Below are 16,016 nucleotides of genomic sequence, written 5' to 3'. Positions count from 1 at the left end.
AGACTAATCTGTTTCATATCCAGCTCAGTCATAAGACTGTTAAAAAAGCTCTTGACTGAATCCCCTGGACTTGAAAATTAGATGATGAAATGAAGTAATATCCAAAATTATAAAATGACTCACCCATCTTTCATTATTTATCTAGAAATCCACAATAGGGCGTATATTTAACCACTCAGGTTTGTTCTGCATTCCTGCAGTTTGCATTGTAGAGGATAAACGATACAACACCGCCGCCTAGTGGCCACAAGTGGAAACGCACCTACAGTAAAGTACCACACGGGACACGGCTACTGAAAATGCTTTTATTATCTATGATTACAGTTTCACACAGATATGTGCTGGCTCTCTTGGGTATCACATTTCTAAACAGATTAATGTACATTTACACATTTTTATTTGGTGTTTTTCGTAGCTCCATTTTATGGAAAACATGGACTTTTGTCAGTAAATCAAATCATGCATTTCACAAAAAGGCACAGCAATTGACACACACTTCAACGACAAGACAAAACAAGAGTCAAGAGAGACAAGCATTTGCCTTGCCTCTGTTGCTTGGTAAGTGAATACAGAAGTGCGTAGGAAAGGAATTAGATCTTTAGATGTTCTGCATTATGGCTATCTTGACGTAAGAGGATCAGGCAGGTTGGCAGTATTGCGTTGAAAATGTTGATTCTGCACTCTGAGGGTCTACTCTGTGCTTAAGACCCGGGAAGACAGGGATTTTGTTGTGTGCACCGCACGGACAACTCATATAATTCATACAAATCAAAGCTCTTTTGGACCGTTTTGCCAATTCACAAAACAGTAAATAGATATCTCATGTTGCTATGATCTGACTTGATATGAAATTGATTTAAAGAACATGGAGTATAAAATATAGCAATGAGTTGCCTTTTCACAAATACATTAAAAACTGACACACTGTTCAAATGAATCTTCCACCTCCCTCTCAGCCCCTTGAATGCTGAGACATAGCTCCATTATTCTATAAAAGATGGACTGTCATGGAGATTAGGGTTGTTCATCTTGATGCTCTCAGTGTTGACAAGAACGATGTATGTGGTGGCAAATGTGGTACATATCGTCTGCCATGACAAACTTCTAGATTACAAATGTCCAAATCTTGGAGCACGCACAAATAGCACACCAGCCCATCCCATTGCAGTCCTTTTTTTTTTTTTTTGCTCTTTCATAAAGGGGTGTTTGTAGTCAAATATGTTTTCTTTATCAAACTGACCTCCATGAGGTGTGGTAACGCTTTCCATATTGCCAGGTGGATTGAAATAAGATGAGAAGCCACAGTTTGGCTCATGCGGCAGAATTGAATAAAGGAAACACATGACACACTGAGAGGGAAGTGGTTTGAAATATGATGCAGTCCTTGGGCTACTGACACACACAGTGCATTCAAAAAGGAACAATAATTACCTCACTTGCAGCCTGGGACTATTGCAACACTGCATTTAGTACAGACGACACAGAAACAATGACAGGAAAAACTCCAAGTCGTGCAGTATTTTTAGAACTCAGAACTCACATGTGACACACAAGGCAACCCAGCTTTCAATCGATCAACGTGAACTCTCCCGTGGATTTTCCAGACATACGCGCCACTCAGTCCCAACCATAAAAAAATACATACACTTTGCAGCCACAGCATACTTTTTTTTTTACTGTTTTATTATCAAAAATGACACACAACACAAACACACGTACACAATATAATTCTAGTTTCTCTTTAAAACATGCTACTATTTACATCACTTTGTAATTACATGCTGTAGCCTATGAACAAATCTGCGCAATGCATAATTTTAACAATAGAAAGAAGTACTGTGGATGAAGCAGCAAGCTGCTGTCTACCTTCCTTTTAATACCTCTAATATGGATGCCAAAATATCTAGGAAATTTAAAAAAAAAGCAATTATTATTTCAAATTAAAGCTGAAATTGGTACCGAATTGAAATTTTACAAATTCTTTGAAAACTTGTGACTCATATTCGATATTGTGTTTCACTGATTTATTGAAATGTTATCTGAACATTATTATTAGAGTACTTTTTGCTTTGAGACCTCAAGTGGTGTTTGTTCTTAAATCGATTTTAAATAGCACGTCATTTAACATTATTATGCAGGAGTCACATGTTTGAGGTTTCTTAGCAACATCTTGCATGGCTGAATTGAATTGTGGGTTGGTTTCTTTGCTTGCGATGGAAGGCTGAAAAAAAACTACATTTTAAGCGGCGGTGCAGTCTCCAGCCAAATTGCTTAACTGATGGGCCTTACAATTTTGAACATCATATAAACTCTGCAATCGCACACTGATCACACACGTCAATTCTGCTTTCATGATTAAGAAATCCATGGATCTTGTGATTCACGTTTCATTGTTGATGAGTATTGAGTAGTTTTGCCTACATTTTTTTAATGATACTTTCAGAGTAAAGAAGCTGGATGTTTCTAACTTATCCTATATCCTTTAATAGATTCATTTTTGTATCATGAAATGTGGAAATAAATGTACTTGTGACTGGCATCATGGAAATCTGTAATTGTTGTGGGATTTCTTTTTCACTTCCAGTTTGGAGATTTTGATAATGAATTAAATATATTACTAAGCAACTTCACTAGTGTTCAAAATTCCTTCTAGAAACTGAAGAAGTACTTAACAGAGTAATAATACCCTTAGTCAAGAATAATTTCAAATACCGTTCTTATCTTCCATTAATAAATTGTTCTCGCATTTGAAATGTTGGCGTCTGAATGAGCTCGACTTCAATATATGCCCAAGTTTCACTAAAATGAAATCATTTAAATGCTAAAAATAAAGATTTTGCAGCTGAGAAAACGTTTGAATTGTTCATATAACAAACTAAAGATAAAATTTAAAAAGTAATAAAAAAAAACAGTATTCAGATATTCATAGTGAATTGATCATTATGTTCATTTTTGCCTCCTAACCTTTGGAAATGAATGTGATGCAGTACACCTGGGATGAAGCTTGAACACCACCTGTTACCATCCTTTACGCTCCAAGACTAATTAAGCTCATATTTTGAGTCCAGAAACGTTTATGTTACACCCGAAAGGACATTTTTTGTTTAAAAAGTGAAACTACATCTCAGGTTTTAAATTCAGTTCTATATAAAAATCTCTCATCTTTGCTAGAAATGACTGAACTACAGCGTTAGTCAAGGACCCTCAGTTTCAACAGACTCCACAGTAAAATAGATTGGATGGCACTGTTATTCAGAAGCAGCTGCAGAATTGAAAAGAAGCATGGTCGTAACTGTTTTGAGCACCAGCGGGAATCCCTCTGGTGTCCTTACTCCTGCCATGGACAAATAAGGTTTAACATCCAGGTGATCAACACAGCTCAAGCCAAAAAATCCGGTGGCACATTCACAGTGACAGCTTTTGAATGAGATTCGACCTCTTAAAAAAAAGTATGTAACCTACCGTATGTCTCAAAGTGTCACAAGGCACACTCTTATATGCTGTACTATATTAGATCTGCCAGAAGAAATGTGTCTTAAACCTGAATGCATAGATGTACCTTTATGGCAAGACTAAACAAGCGATAAACATCAGACAACTGTCATACCTGCTATTCTGCCGATATAATGAAGACACATTTGCCTTTAAAACATAATGCCTAACTTTTGATTGCTGCAGTCAGTCATTTCATCCTTATTCATTCGGAGTTATATCTGCTTTCTGTAGCGGATGTAAACCAACTCAGTACTACGGTGCTTTCTATTGCAGGTTATAGCACACTTATTAGGGAGATACAATACTGGGTGGAGGTGTGCGCAGAGCAGTGGAGAGGTAAGTAAAGCATGCTTTAACAACTAAACTAAAGCTTTTATCCAGTAATGCCTTCACTAAGACTTCCATTCAGTGTCAGCACCCTAATAATCAGTTTCTACATTTCCTCAAATAAATAAAGACCTAAAATTGATCATTCATGAACCGTTCACCCAGGAACTCAACACCACTCTTCTCGGCATACACTACTTTGTGAGTTCCGACACGTAAGAAGAGTTTCCTTTTGACGTAACAATGAGTGAGAAGATAATCTATGTCTCTTTTTTGCTGAGCAGGATTCATGATAAGTAGTCATTTGTTAAGTCCAGCGATTCATGCAAAGTAGGGGAAGGGGGGATTCATATTCTGAGCAAGGGCGGGAGCTGGATGATGGAGCGTGCTACTTCTTTGCAGCCAGTTTTGCCAGCTGACCATCAATATCCTCCTCTGGCATCAATACATGCCACTGGGCAATGGGGCGGCGTGGATTTGACAGCATGTCTGACCAGTGCTTAAGACCTAAGCCGGTGGCCTTGCTGCCAACGAAGATCTTTCCGATGGCGTCGTTCTTACCTATCTTGTCATAATCAAACACTGTGACTACCACCAAGATTTTCTGGGAAGAAAGTAAGAGACAGAAAGGTCATTTCACAGTTCAGTCATCCATACATCAAATATTCATGATTTTCCTTTGGCCTGCAGCAGTATCTAGATATATCTCATTTGTTTTGGTATGAGTTCCTGAGTTTAGGAGATGGCTGTCTGAATCATTTGAAAAATGTAACAACAAAGTCTCATGAGAAACCATGTATGAAACCCACCTTTGTTAGTCAAGGACGTCCACAGACCTTGCTGGCTAATGGCATGCAGGAAGGGCTTTCTTTTAACACAAATGGATAATCAGTCCTATTTCAGTGCAAAGCTGTAAAGGCTCTTGTCTATGACAGCATGACTGATGGGAAGAATCACGTCCTCTTAGCTGAGCTGTAGCACCAGCTATTAACTTCACTAGACAGGTGGGATGTTGGATGAAGAGGAAGACATCGATGCCCAAATTTATTTCAACCACATTATGGATGCACAAGGAAAAATGTGTGTAAATATTATCTAAGGCTGAGTGCCTTTCTTGACAGGAATGGGACATAATAATGACACAAGTAGAGGACTTACACATATTAAGCTCTGTTGTGATTTTATTGACTACCTCAGGCTGTGTAACTTACAACAGAGACATCCTTTTCTTTGCTTTATTTAGAAACTCATGTTTAAGATGACTACAGCAAGAACTAATATTAAAAAGAGATGTACATCAATTAAGGCTAGAGAAATTTGGAATAGTTGTAATAACAACCGAAAAATGTGTAGTTCTATCTTCAAGTTTAAGGAAATGTTTAAAGAAAATACTGTAAATAAATATAAAACACTATAATTATAAAGTATACTATCAAAAACATTCTATAATGTGAAACGTCAACTTTATATTTTGTTTTACTTATTTTTGTCTTCTTTATGTATTTTTTGTTTCCACGGAGTAAAGTTAATGTCTCATATTTATGCTGATCATAAGAAAAAAGGGTAGGCACTATAAGCTACGGCTTCTGCCTACACCTTTTCGGCAAAAGAAATGTTGTTGTTTTTTTTTACCTTTTCATCTTGTTCTGCAAAAAAGTGTGTACAAGCCGAAATAAAGATTCATAACATGACATAACATAACAAGATCTGTTAGGGTTTTGTGTTTTTTTTACCAAAAACCGAACAAAGACCCATGAGACCAAATAAGAAATAAAGATAGTAACAATAATTAACATCAGTGTTTCTTGTTGTTGTTGTATTAGTTTGCTGTTAAGGAATCCATGTATTCATTATGAGGAAACTAATACTGAATAATTTGGTAGCATCACAGCTCAGTTATGAAAGATGTCATTGCTGTTTAAATCTCCTGTGCAAACATCCCTCTGCCGTCTTATTTGCCAATCTAATAGAAAGAAAAAAATACCGCATGAAATATGACATCTAATTAGGGAAAACCATTTTTTAATTGAGTGACCTTCCTATGATGTGTGAACAGAGACATTGCTGTCATATTTGTCAGCTGCATTTTTGTCCCTTTGCACACCACAAATTAAGTGCCATTTACTTCCATATGCTATGCTATGCAATTAATAACAGAAAATTTAGAAAGGCTAAAAGCACGACAGGCAAGAGGAAAAATATGTACATTTGATTTGAAGGTGAACTTCTAAGGTATCACATAACTTAAAAATGAGTGGAAATAAAAGATAAATATGAAAAATGTCGAATTTGGTTTACACAGTACCTGCATCTGTTCCAGGGGGATTTCAAAGCTGAAGGATTCATTGTAATATGGATTGAGGGTGTTCTTCTTCACTGTTGTCTTCTTTTTCTTCAGGCGCTTTCCGCCCTGCAGCAGCTGGATCTTCACGTAAGGATCTGGAGGAGGCGTTAATGTTGATCAGTATAAAGGCCACCAAAAACCATATCTGCCACCGTTACACATACAGTATCAGTTCCAAGAAACATTGTCACGTGAAACAGATAATGCATTATTTTAAATGCATGGTGGCTCAAAGACTCAAGACTTTGTCTGCTTTACCCAGAATGACCTAAAACACTCTACCATCAAGTGTGTATGCGGTATTGTGTTACACAAACTTATTTTGAAACATTGTGTTAAGAAAATATTATTTGCATGCATACAAGCATGCATACAGTATATATAGAATATCTAAAATCGCAAATGAGGTTCAAACTCTTCCTCCTTTGGGAATAAAGATGCTTTGATTGCATTGGCAGATGTTTCGTTTATTTGGGGGTTTTCTATACCAGATAAGCCGCAGGCATCCATCTTCTTCAGGTTCTTTGCCTCCAGGATGCAGACGGTGAGTTTCCCGGCAGTGGGGACGTAGCGGAGGGAGATGCAGATGTCTCCAAGTTTCTCAGGCTAAGTGGTGAGAGATTCAGAGAGGGAGCAGAAAAATGACAAGCAGACAACTGAAAACAGTTTAATGACACATTCATTCAAAAGGCCCCATTGAGTATCTTGCAACCATATTATTTTGTAGAAAAGTATGTCAATTTGAAATAACTAGACTACTGCAGCCACTATTAGTACAACTGGTAGAACAGCTTGTTAATGGCAGCACTTCTCTTATGATGTATGGATTTTTGGTTTTACTGACATGTTTTTTCTAGGTTTAGTCTTGATTTGTCACTTCAAGCCTCTGTTCTTTGTTTACTTTAGCCATAAACAAAGTCCCAGTATTGTCCTGTTCCCTCCTGTATCCCTGTATTTATGTCTCTATCTGTTTTGCCCCGCTCCATCCCCTTCCCTTACTGGTCCGTTGTCAGTTCTGTTAGCTGTGCTTCTCTGTGAAGCTCACCTTCTCTCCTTAGTTCTGTCTTTGGGATATCCTTAGCATCACTTTTTATTCTCCAGTCTTCATTTAGATAAAAGGACATTGTTCATTACTCTGGTTTTCTAGATATCTCCATTTGGATCCCACTCTTACAAACCTGATAATTTCAGAGCTGTATTTTGGGGGGATTTTAATGGGATGTATCAATAATAAGAAAACAGAATAATAAAGATCCCTTTTCTGAAGGTGTGGTTGTCTGTCTGTTTCTCTTCATTCGTCAAATAGCAGCTTCATGCCATTTCAAAGTGTGTTTTCAGATATCATCAAAAAACAGATATCATGACCCCATAGAGTGTGCATTTAACATAGACATATTATATTTTATAACACTATAGTGTTATAAAATATCTCACAACTTGCTACTGTGCCTTCATCATGTAATAAATCTGCTCTGGCTGCCAGAACAACTGTCTTACTATAATTGCCTGGAAATAATATGAACAATGAGAGTGACATGTATTCATCTTTCACTTGTAAGGACTAGCTTAACCTTATGCACACATACTGTATGCATTATTTGGATTCTGTGACTGTATTCACTGTTGGCTAAGAAATGTAGCAACATTCTTCCTCCACTGAAAAGCAAAGAGCCAAAAGAGTGCAGCTAAGAACGAGCAGTTTGAAAGTTGACATAAAAAAAAACAAAAAAAAACATTGGCTTACTTATAACTTATATAATTTATAACTTATATAACTTAACTTATCAAGCAAACTTGGACTTATTTACTTTCTTATGAGACAGACGCTTCATAATGTGTAAAAATGGCAATGTGATAAATGTAATATGTATGTATTCGTGGTTTCCAGAAGTATGAAACAGGGTTTTTTTACTCTGGTTTTCCATTTATCTCCATTTGGATCCCACTCTTACAAACCTGATAATTTCAGTGCTGTTTTTCGGGGGGCTTTTAATCAATAATAAGAAAACAGAATAAGAAATATTCCTTTTTTGAAGGTGTGGTTGTGTCAGTGTAAACGTGAGCGGCACCTCTTCTTGATCAGCGCTCTCCAGGTCCCGCCACTCTTCAATGGGCCGTCCAAGGTCAATGGTATTCATGGCGACCTTCACCTCTCCAATGACGTCATGTTTGGAAAATCGGTCATAGTCATAAACAGACATCACTAGGGTCTTTCCCCCCAGCTCCTCGTAGGGTACCTGATGAGTGAACACAGTGATGCATGGAGATCATTGTTCAAACTTATCTAATCTAATCAGCTAAAATGTTGTGTTTTTAAGAGCTAATTACAGCAAGTGCAGCTCTGCGAAACCAGTAAATAAACAAAAGGAACAGTAGTATATACCCAACGTGGTTTTTATAATTCTGCATAAAACAATGTGAGAAAGATCATCTTTTCTGTTCCAAATTGTGTTGCTGTTACCACAGCAACTGTAACACATGACCCCAACGATAACAGTGAAAAACCTACCTTGAAAACAAATGTCTCATTGAAGACAGGGTTGAGTGTTTTCTTGTGCACCTTGGTGTCATACTTCTTCTTCTTATCAGGGAGAATAAAGACTTTCACATACGGATCAGAAGTTCCACCAGAGTCCATGGATATGAGATCTGCAGCTTGGAGGATGCCGATTGTGAGCTGTGAAAGGAGGATGTGAAGTGGACAAGACTAGTTATATAACATGATCTGACAGTTTAAGCCTGGCAGTGAATCAGCACGTGTGTCTTGCCTGAATGGAGGCAAATTGGATTTCAGGGATTTTTTTTTGGCTTTCTCAGATGTCACAAAGTATGATCATTTGCATGTATTATTTTATGCTCTACAAAACATGTGTATTGGACTTTTTCTGCAATGTCAAGACACATTAATGTAAAAAACACAATACAGAAATGTGGCATGTTTCATTTTTATGTAATTAACAATTCAACCGTTAAATGCTTGCATATTGTTGTGGTTCCTAATTAACCAGAACCAGAATAATGCATAACGTTTGACTCATGTCAGTTATTCTATGCCACAGCTGCATACAAATCAATCACCTAAATGCTATTTGTCTTCAGAAAAATTAATTCAGAAAAATGTTTTGCTTTTTTATATATATATTTTTTTGTATATGTATATATATATATATATATATATATATATATGTAGAGAGAGAGAGAGAAAGAGAGAATAGACTATATTGCAGAACTATCTATATCTAAAATCTCAATCTCAAAAAACTGATATAAAGATGCAAAAACTGGTCCTTATTTATCCGAAAGAACCTTTTAAGGGTATTTTGAAGTTTGATATTAGCAAGTGCATTTGGATGTGATGACCACAGACCTTTGTATTCTCAAAGTCATAATCTATAGAGTACTGCAGCTTTCCCAGTTTTTCCGGCTCTTTCTCCTCCTCCTCTTTCTCCTCCTCTGTGATTCCAGTTTCTCCCTCCTCCTCATCATCGTCGTCATCCTGGTGTTTCTGCAGTGTAAACGTAACAAAACAAAACATTAAAATCAAAAGCCACGCGAGCAGAAACCACAATACAGCCCCCCCCTTATAACAGCCAACATGCCACAGACACTGGAGCTCCAGGAGATTTTACGTGGGAGATACACGTCTTGGTTACTGCTTACCTGCACAGCAACTGATGATAAAAACCAAGAATTTATCATTTACAAGAGGAATAACTTAAATGTTTTTCCCTATTCAACTTTCATACTTCCCATCCTCTCAGTGTTTTTCCCTATTTTCTTTTTTTTGGGGGGGGAGGGGGGAGTGAGTGCGCATTACTTTAACACATGCTTCAGCACTAGTGACAGCCAGCGTCAGTGGAGGCATTGCATGCTAGTTCCACATTAGGGGTTATAAATATTTTCTTGTTCATTGAATGATTAAATACTAGATTTAAACCAATTGTGCAAGGAGATGGGTTACAAAATAAACCCCCCACGGAACTAGCTCACAATAGCAAATATCGTTGCATTTTAAAAATAATAATATAATAATAATGATAATGGAAATGAGATATGATATTAAGTGCGAAGAGATATGTTTCATTCAATCCAATTATATAACACTAGGAAATTATTTTATAAAACATTTTCTTCTACGACTGGTTGCAAAAACAGCAAATATAATCTTCTAGACTCCACGGATACATGTACTCTTTGCGACTATATACATACATATATACATACATATATATATATATATATATATATATATATATATATATAAAGTTGAATTATTTGGGTTCCCATTTTTGCCCTGCCTTCACCAGTTGTCACATTCAAAAGATGAACGCAAAACTGAGTGCTAATGTGTATGCACGCGTGTGTGTAAACAATGTTTCATGGGCAAAACATTTATTAATTTTTTATGGCTAATTTATTGCATAAGCCTAATCAAACTGTTTTTTCATACAGCTGTGATGTTATTTTCAAGAGAGAAAAAAGATGCCCAGGTTATCTATCTTTTTCTTTCAATTTGTTAAATAGCAGCTTAATGCCATTTCAAAGTGTGTTTTCAGATATCATCAAAAAACAGATATCATGACCTCATAGAGTGTGCATTTAACATGGACCTATTCCCAACACTATAGTGTTATAACTCTTGTTAAAATATCTCACAAACTTGCTACTGTGCCTTCATCACGTAATAAATCTGCTCTGGCTGCCAGAACAACTGTCTTACTATAATTGCCTTGAAATAATATGAACAATGAGAGTGACATGTATTCATCTTTCACTTGTAAGGACTAGCTTAACCTTATGCACACATACTGTATGCATCGTTTGGATTCTTTGACTGTATTCACTGTTGGCTAAGAAATGTAGCAACATTCTTCCTCCACTGAAGAGCAAAGAGCCAAAAGAGTGCAGCTAAGATCGAGCAGTTTGAAAGATGACATAAAAAAAAAACATTGGCTTACTTATAACTAATATACTGTTACTTAACTTATCAAGCAAACTTGGACTTAAAGATGACATAAAAAATGAAAACAAAAATCATTGGCCTACTTATAACTTATATAACTTACAACTTAACTTATCAAGCAAACTTGGACTTATTTACTTTATTATGAGATGCTTCATAAAGTGTAAAATGGCAATGTGATGAATGTAATATGTACGTATCTGTGGTTTCCAGAAGTATGAAACAGGGTTGTTTTACTCAGACGTCTCGGTTGCAATTAAAGTCTAGATTACTCTGTTCTGCCTAAAGTAGATGGCACATGTTGTTTTGTGTGGTTTAAGATAAATCCTGAACTTTCCAGCCTACGTGGTTTCTTTAACCCTTATTTTGTGCCTCAAAATGCCTTTCTTTTCAGCTAATCGTAATCACAATAAATAGTCCAGGATTAAAGGGCACAGGGAACTATTTGAAGAATGCAGAGTCCTGGTACTGCAGCTATTTTTGTAATTGAATGAGAGTCTCTTTGTTGAGGTAACCTTGACTTTGACATTTTTTTTAAGGGGGGGGGCTTCAAGTGTTCCCACATCCTACCCCCTCCTTGCATATTGCAACAAAAAGAAAAGATTTGGGAGTATTTTTGCTCATGCAGTTTTATCATCACCATTTCCATGTCTCCCAAACAACCAACCATGCCCTTTGTCACATGCACAGATTAATAGTGTTAACAGCATCTTTCATATCATCTTGTAATCCAATACTTTTCATATTGGTGCGAGTTACAGTAACATTGTCCGTAGAACAATGTGTTAGATGGTTAGACTCTCCTCTCCTGGGTTTATGGAGGACATCATAGCTTTCCCATTGTTTCATTCTCAAGCTATCATGACCAAATTAACAAAAACAAGGGAAGACTAGGAATAATAATTATAGAAAAAAGGAAAAAAAAAAAGAAAGCGAAGGAAGCTACGACTTTCATTCCATGAAACCCCCCCTCCGCCCTGGCGGCCGGAGGGCGTCAACGTGAGCTGTCCACCTACCGTAGAGCGGGGGTCCACCACAGTCAAGAAACACGAGGCACACACAAGACAGACACAAAGCGGAAAAAAAGAGGAGAGCAGAAAGAGGAAGAGATTCAACTCACGAGACACCAAACACACTACAAAAAAGAAGGCAATCGACACCACCACCGCCACAGTTACGAGGACAAATGAAACACCTGTTTCAGGTTGAGGGCAGTGAAAATCACAGCGTGGACATTTGCATCTGCTTTCTATATTTAAATCAGCGGAGCTCAGGGCAACTGGGGGATATGAGCCAATTGGTTCTCAAATTAATCATTGTCTAATCTTTTACCTCCAAACTCTCATGCAGGTTTCCCCCATCATCAATTTACTTTATCAGCATTTTTGAAAATCTAATTATTCAACCCCAAAGTGTCTCCTCCTCATGATGCTCGTTATTCTTTGCCAGCTCATAACAAAGTGTGTCATTTTTCACCATCGGCCACAATGGAATACGTCACACAGTTAAACGGCACAACATCAAATAAATGGAGGGGAAGAGAGCTCTCCTTGTGTCCTCTACAGCCTGGCCTAAAACAGCTGCTGGTGAAAGATCAAATGTAGTTAGCCACAGTCGTATAATTATGTAGCAATAAATTTAGGAAGTTAAGATTTTAAAAAGTTGAAATCATGAAAACTTGATTGATAATTTGTGAGAAAGAAGAAGCAAGATGTCACCCGAAACATCCTGCCACACGTCAGCATGAACAAAGCACGCGGTGCCGTACCTCGCCCTGCATGTTCTTCATGTTGAATCCATCCTTGCCCTTTTTTCCTTTCTTGTTCTTCTTCTTCTTGCAGCAGCACTTTTTGATTATGCAGAAACAGCAAGTGAGGACGAGCAATGCAGCAACCACAGCGATGGCAATCAAAGCCCACGGAGGAACTGTCGGTTGACAAACAAACAAAACATCCAAAACTCACATTAACTTGCAACTTTGATGGTGTTTCTTTCATAAGATTTGTTTTTTCTCGATAAACTGAGGAGCTGTTGGAATCATTGCAGCTTCACTTACGAGGGATTTTATCAATCTCATTTAGGAATTTGGTCCTGATCTCCTCAAACATGTCATTCTTGCTGATCTCCGTGTTGTTGGAGCCAGAAGTGTCCGGTGCGGAGGTGGTGACCATGGCCGGGGAGGGAGCCATGGTCGCAGTGGGAACGCTGGTGGTCTCTTCGGCCTTCATGGCCTGTGGCTTTTTGAATATGTTGAACTTCATTTTCAAGGACTAGGGGCAGGGTCCCTGAAATACAAGATAACAACACAAAAGGGAAGAAAAACAGAAAATAATTTGTAAATGAATGAAAGGTGCAGCAAATCTGTTCCTTTTGTTTGTTGGTTTGTTTTTATAGAATTCAGTTTTGGGAGTAGTGTTGTCAAAATGATGTGCCAACGCAATTTCAACTACACGTGTGTGACGGTACCTCTGTGAAGCCATGTTGTCTCATTTGTTGTGAAGAGACCTACGTAATGTGCACAAATGAATGAAGAATATACAAACACACTGTGGGGAAACAATAATGGTTTGCATGGTTTATTATTATTTGCCCCAAATAATAATAAAAAAAGGCTAATACCCCAGCCAGGATTCAAACCTTGAATCCTGGCTGGAGCCTTTCTGTGTGTTTGCATGTTCTCTTGCATCAGTTTGCGGTCCCAATGATCCTTTTTGGGTCTTGTGGAGAGATTTCTCTGTCAAATACTGTTGTGTCAGGAGTCAAATAAGTTCTGTTCCTCTGAAGAAAAAAAACATAGTGATGCAAATATGAATAGTTATGGAAAATGTAATCAAAGCTTCAGAAGAACCTACTCATTTCCTGAGGGCTGTTTCACATAACCAGGATAGTGGATTCAACTGGGATTTTCTGGATATCCTGGCTGAATTAAGCCTGGACTCGGGTTCATAAAAGTAGCAGTACATAAGTTACCATGGCGATGCATCCTGTGCTGTTAGCCTGGTCTGAAGCATGCTAACAGCCAGGCTTAGTTAAGGCTGGTGCCTCATCTGTTCAGTCAGCGGTCACGCCTTTTGTTGTGTCTGTTTTGAACTTAAAGGGGACCTATTATGGCATCTAATACCTATTTTAAACAGGCCTTGAATGTGTTAAAAACAAGCTTTTGATTGAAATTCAGCATCTGAGCCATGTCTGCAGCTTCCCAGTCTCTAACCTCATTATCTATGCAGGATTCTGAGTGGGCGGGGCTATGATAATGAGGCACTGTGCTGATTGGCTGCCTGAATGACGTGATACACCGCTACGAAAAAATGGCGGAAGCTCCAGCCGGCGGAGTTAGTTGTGGGCGTGGTTTCACGCATCGGAGGCCAACCGATGTAAATCGCATTTTGGTTACGTAACGAAAGGGAGCAGAATCTGAAACGGCTCGTAAAAGTCACATGAAACTGGATGGCTCATCCGGGCGGCTGTACAGACACTGCAGAATTTGGCTGCTTTCCTCCTTCTCTGAGTTGGCAGTCTGAGGGGAGACCACTTTATATATGTTAAAGCAAGAGAAAACATGTTTTTCATAATAGCTCCCCTTTAAAAAAAAAAAAAGGGTCCCAAAGTTCAGCACCACACCGAGCGGAGCCACGTCCTCACCGTTACCCAGGTGACGTGTGTGGAGCGGAGCCACGCCCTCACCGAACCTGCGCTGCCTGCCCTGGGGCAGCAGCCTCTGTGGGCGGCGCCAGCTCAACCCACCGAGCTGTCCAGGACAAGATCCGCTGTCAGACATCCCATATTACATTATAGACTGTTCCTTTATAGGGTTAAAGTTGTTAATTTGACTTAATATCTGGTAAATCCCTTGTATGTTATGACTATAACGTTTTCCATTAAGAGTAATGTGATCACTCTCATGGTCTTTTGAGGAAATCTGTGGGCGCACATTTACCTGGATAACTTACACCTGGCTCGACAAAGCCGCGTTTGACCTTTGTGAAACTAATGAAGCCAGGATGAACTGATGGCGCTATGTCAAACCTGGATTTATCTCTTATCCTGGATTTCTTAATCCTATTTTCGTGAAAGAGCCTTCTGGTCATAGACTCCAAGTAGCCAACAACTTTTTGTGCTTATGTTTGGTAAACAACAAAATGAGAGCAACACATACAACACACATACAACATAGAAATAAGAAAATAGACTTCTTATACAACAATCCTTATACAGGTGGTTAATTTTTTTTATGCACTTGTATGTGCTTAGATTGTAATGTGCTTGAAAGTGGAAAATCTTCAAAATGTTGAGTTGAATTGGAATAAATAGTTGGAACATTTTCTCAACTGATCTCGTGGTTAGTTTTTGATTTCAATGTATAGTGAAAAAAAATATTTAAAAACGACTTATTTTTTCTCCTAAAATACCAGTTGAAATGATCTTTTTTTGGTCGTGTTGAAACTGCTCAGATCTGTGTAACACACAAGCAAGTTGATGAAAATTATCAAGGTGTCATCACGCTCAGTAATTAGTGAAGCACTCAACGATGGATTGAGGCTGAAAGAGGAGTAAACAAGCTGTGATGCTGAAAGCAAAATGAGACTGCTATCCAAATCAGTCTAATAAAACTAATAAACAAGCATATAATCACAATTGTCTATCTGGTAAATCTTAAAAGCTGACAAAATCAATTTATCTCCCAGCCTCCAGGGACAATTACCTTATTGAATGTCTCCGTGTAGGACGGCATCTGACAGTGTCGGCTCATGACGGAGGATTGCTGCTTATCCCCAAAAATTAAATGAAGGTTTTAGATAACTAGGAGCATCTGGCAACATCGGTTCACTTTTAACTAAACCAGAATGCATCATGTTTGATAAAGAAGAGATCCATCTCCTTGTTCTG

General features: G+C 38.0%; 1 protein-coding gene across 5 annotated transcripts in view; it reads right to left on the bottom strand.

The window, feature by feature from the left end:
• Positions 1 to 308: 308 nt before the first annotated feature.
• Positions 309 to 16,016, bottom strand: part of LOC133448388 (synaptotagmin-2) — a 34,773-nt gene continuing 19,065 nt past the window's right edge. For 4 of the 5 annotated variants that reach the window (XM_061726855.1, XM_061726856.1, XM_061726858.1 and 1 more), the window contains 8 exons: positions 13,186 to 13,414; positions 12,898 to 13,055; positions 9,534 to 9,671; positions 8,676 to 8,843; positions 8,236 to 8,403; positions 6,655 to 6,772; positions 6,128 to 6,261; positions 309 to 4,426 (listed from right to left, as the gene is read on the bottom strand). In XM_061726855.1, the coding sequence (XP_061582839.1) occupies positions 4,211 to 4,426; positions 6,128 to 6,261; positions 6,655 to 6,772; positions 8,236 to 8,403; positions 8,676 to 8,843; positions 9,534 to 9,671; positions 12,898 to 13,055; positions 13,186 to 13,390 (1,305 nt within the window). In that variant the 5' untranslated portion in view covers positions 13,391 to 13,414 and the 3' untranslated portion in view covers positions 309 to 4,210. The remainder of the gene's footprint in view (positions 4,427 to 6,127; positions 6,262 to 6,654; positions 6,773 to 8,235; positions 8,404 to 8,675; positions 8,844 to 9,533; positions 9,672 to 12,897; positions 13,056 to 13,185; positions 13,415 to 16,016) is intronic. The other variant, XM_061726859.1, reaches the window with a different exon arrangement.

Source organism: Cololabis saira, chromosome 8, assembly GCF_033807715.1.
Source record: "Cololabis saira isolate AMF1-May2022 chromosome 8, fColSai1.1, whole genome shotgun sequence".
Taxonomy (NCBI): domain Eukaryota; kingdom Metazoa; phylum Chordata; class Actinopteri; order Beloniformes; family Belonidae; genus Cololabis; species Cololabis saira.
This window is presented reverse-complemented; position numbering and strand designations above follow the sequence as displayed.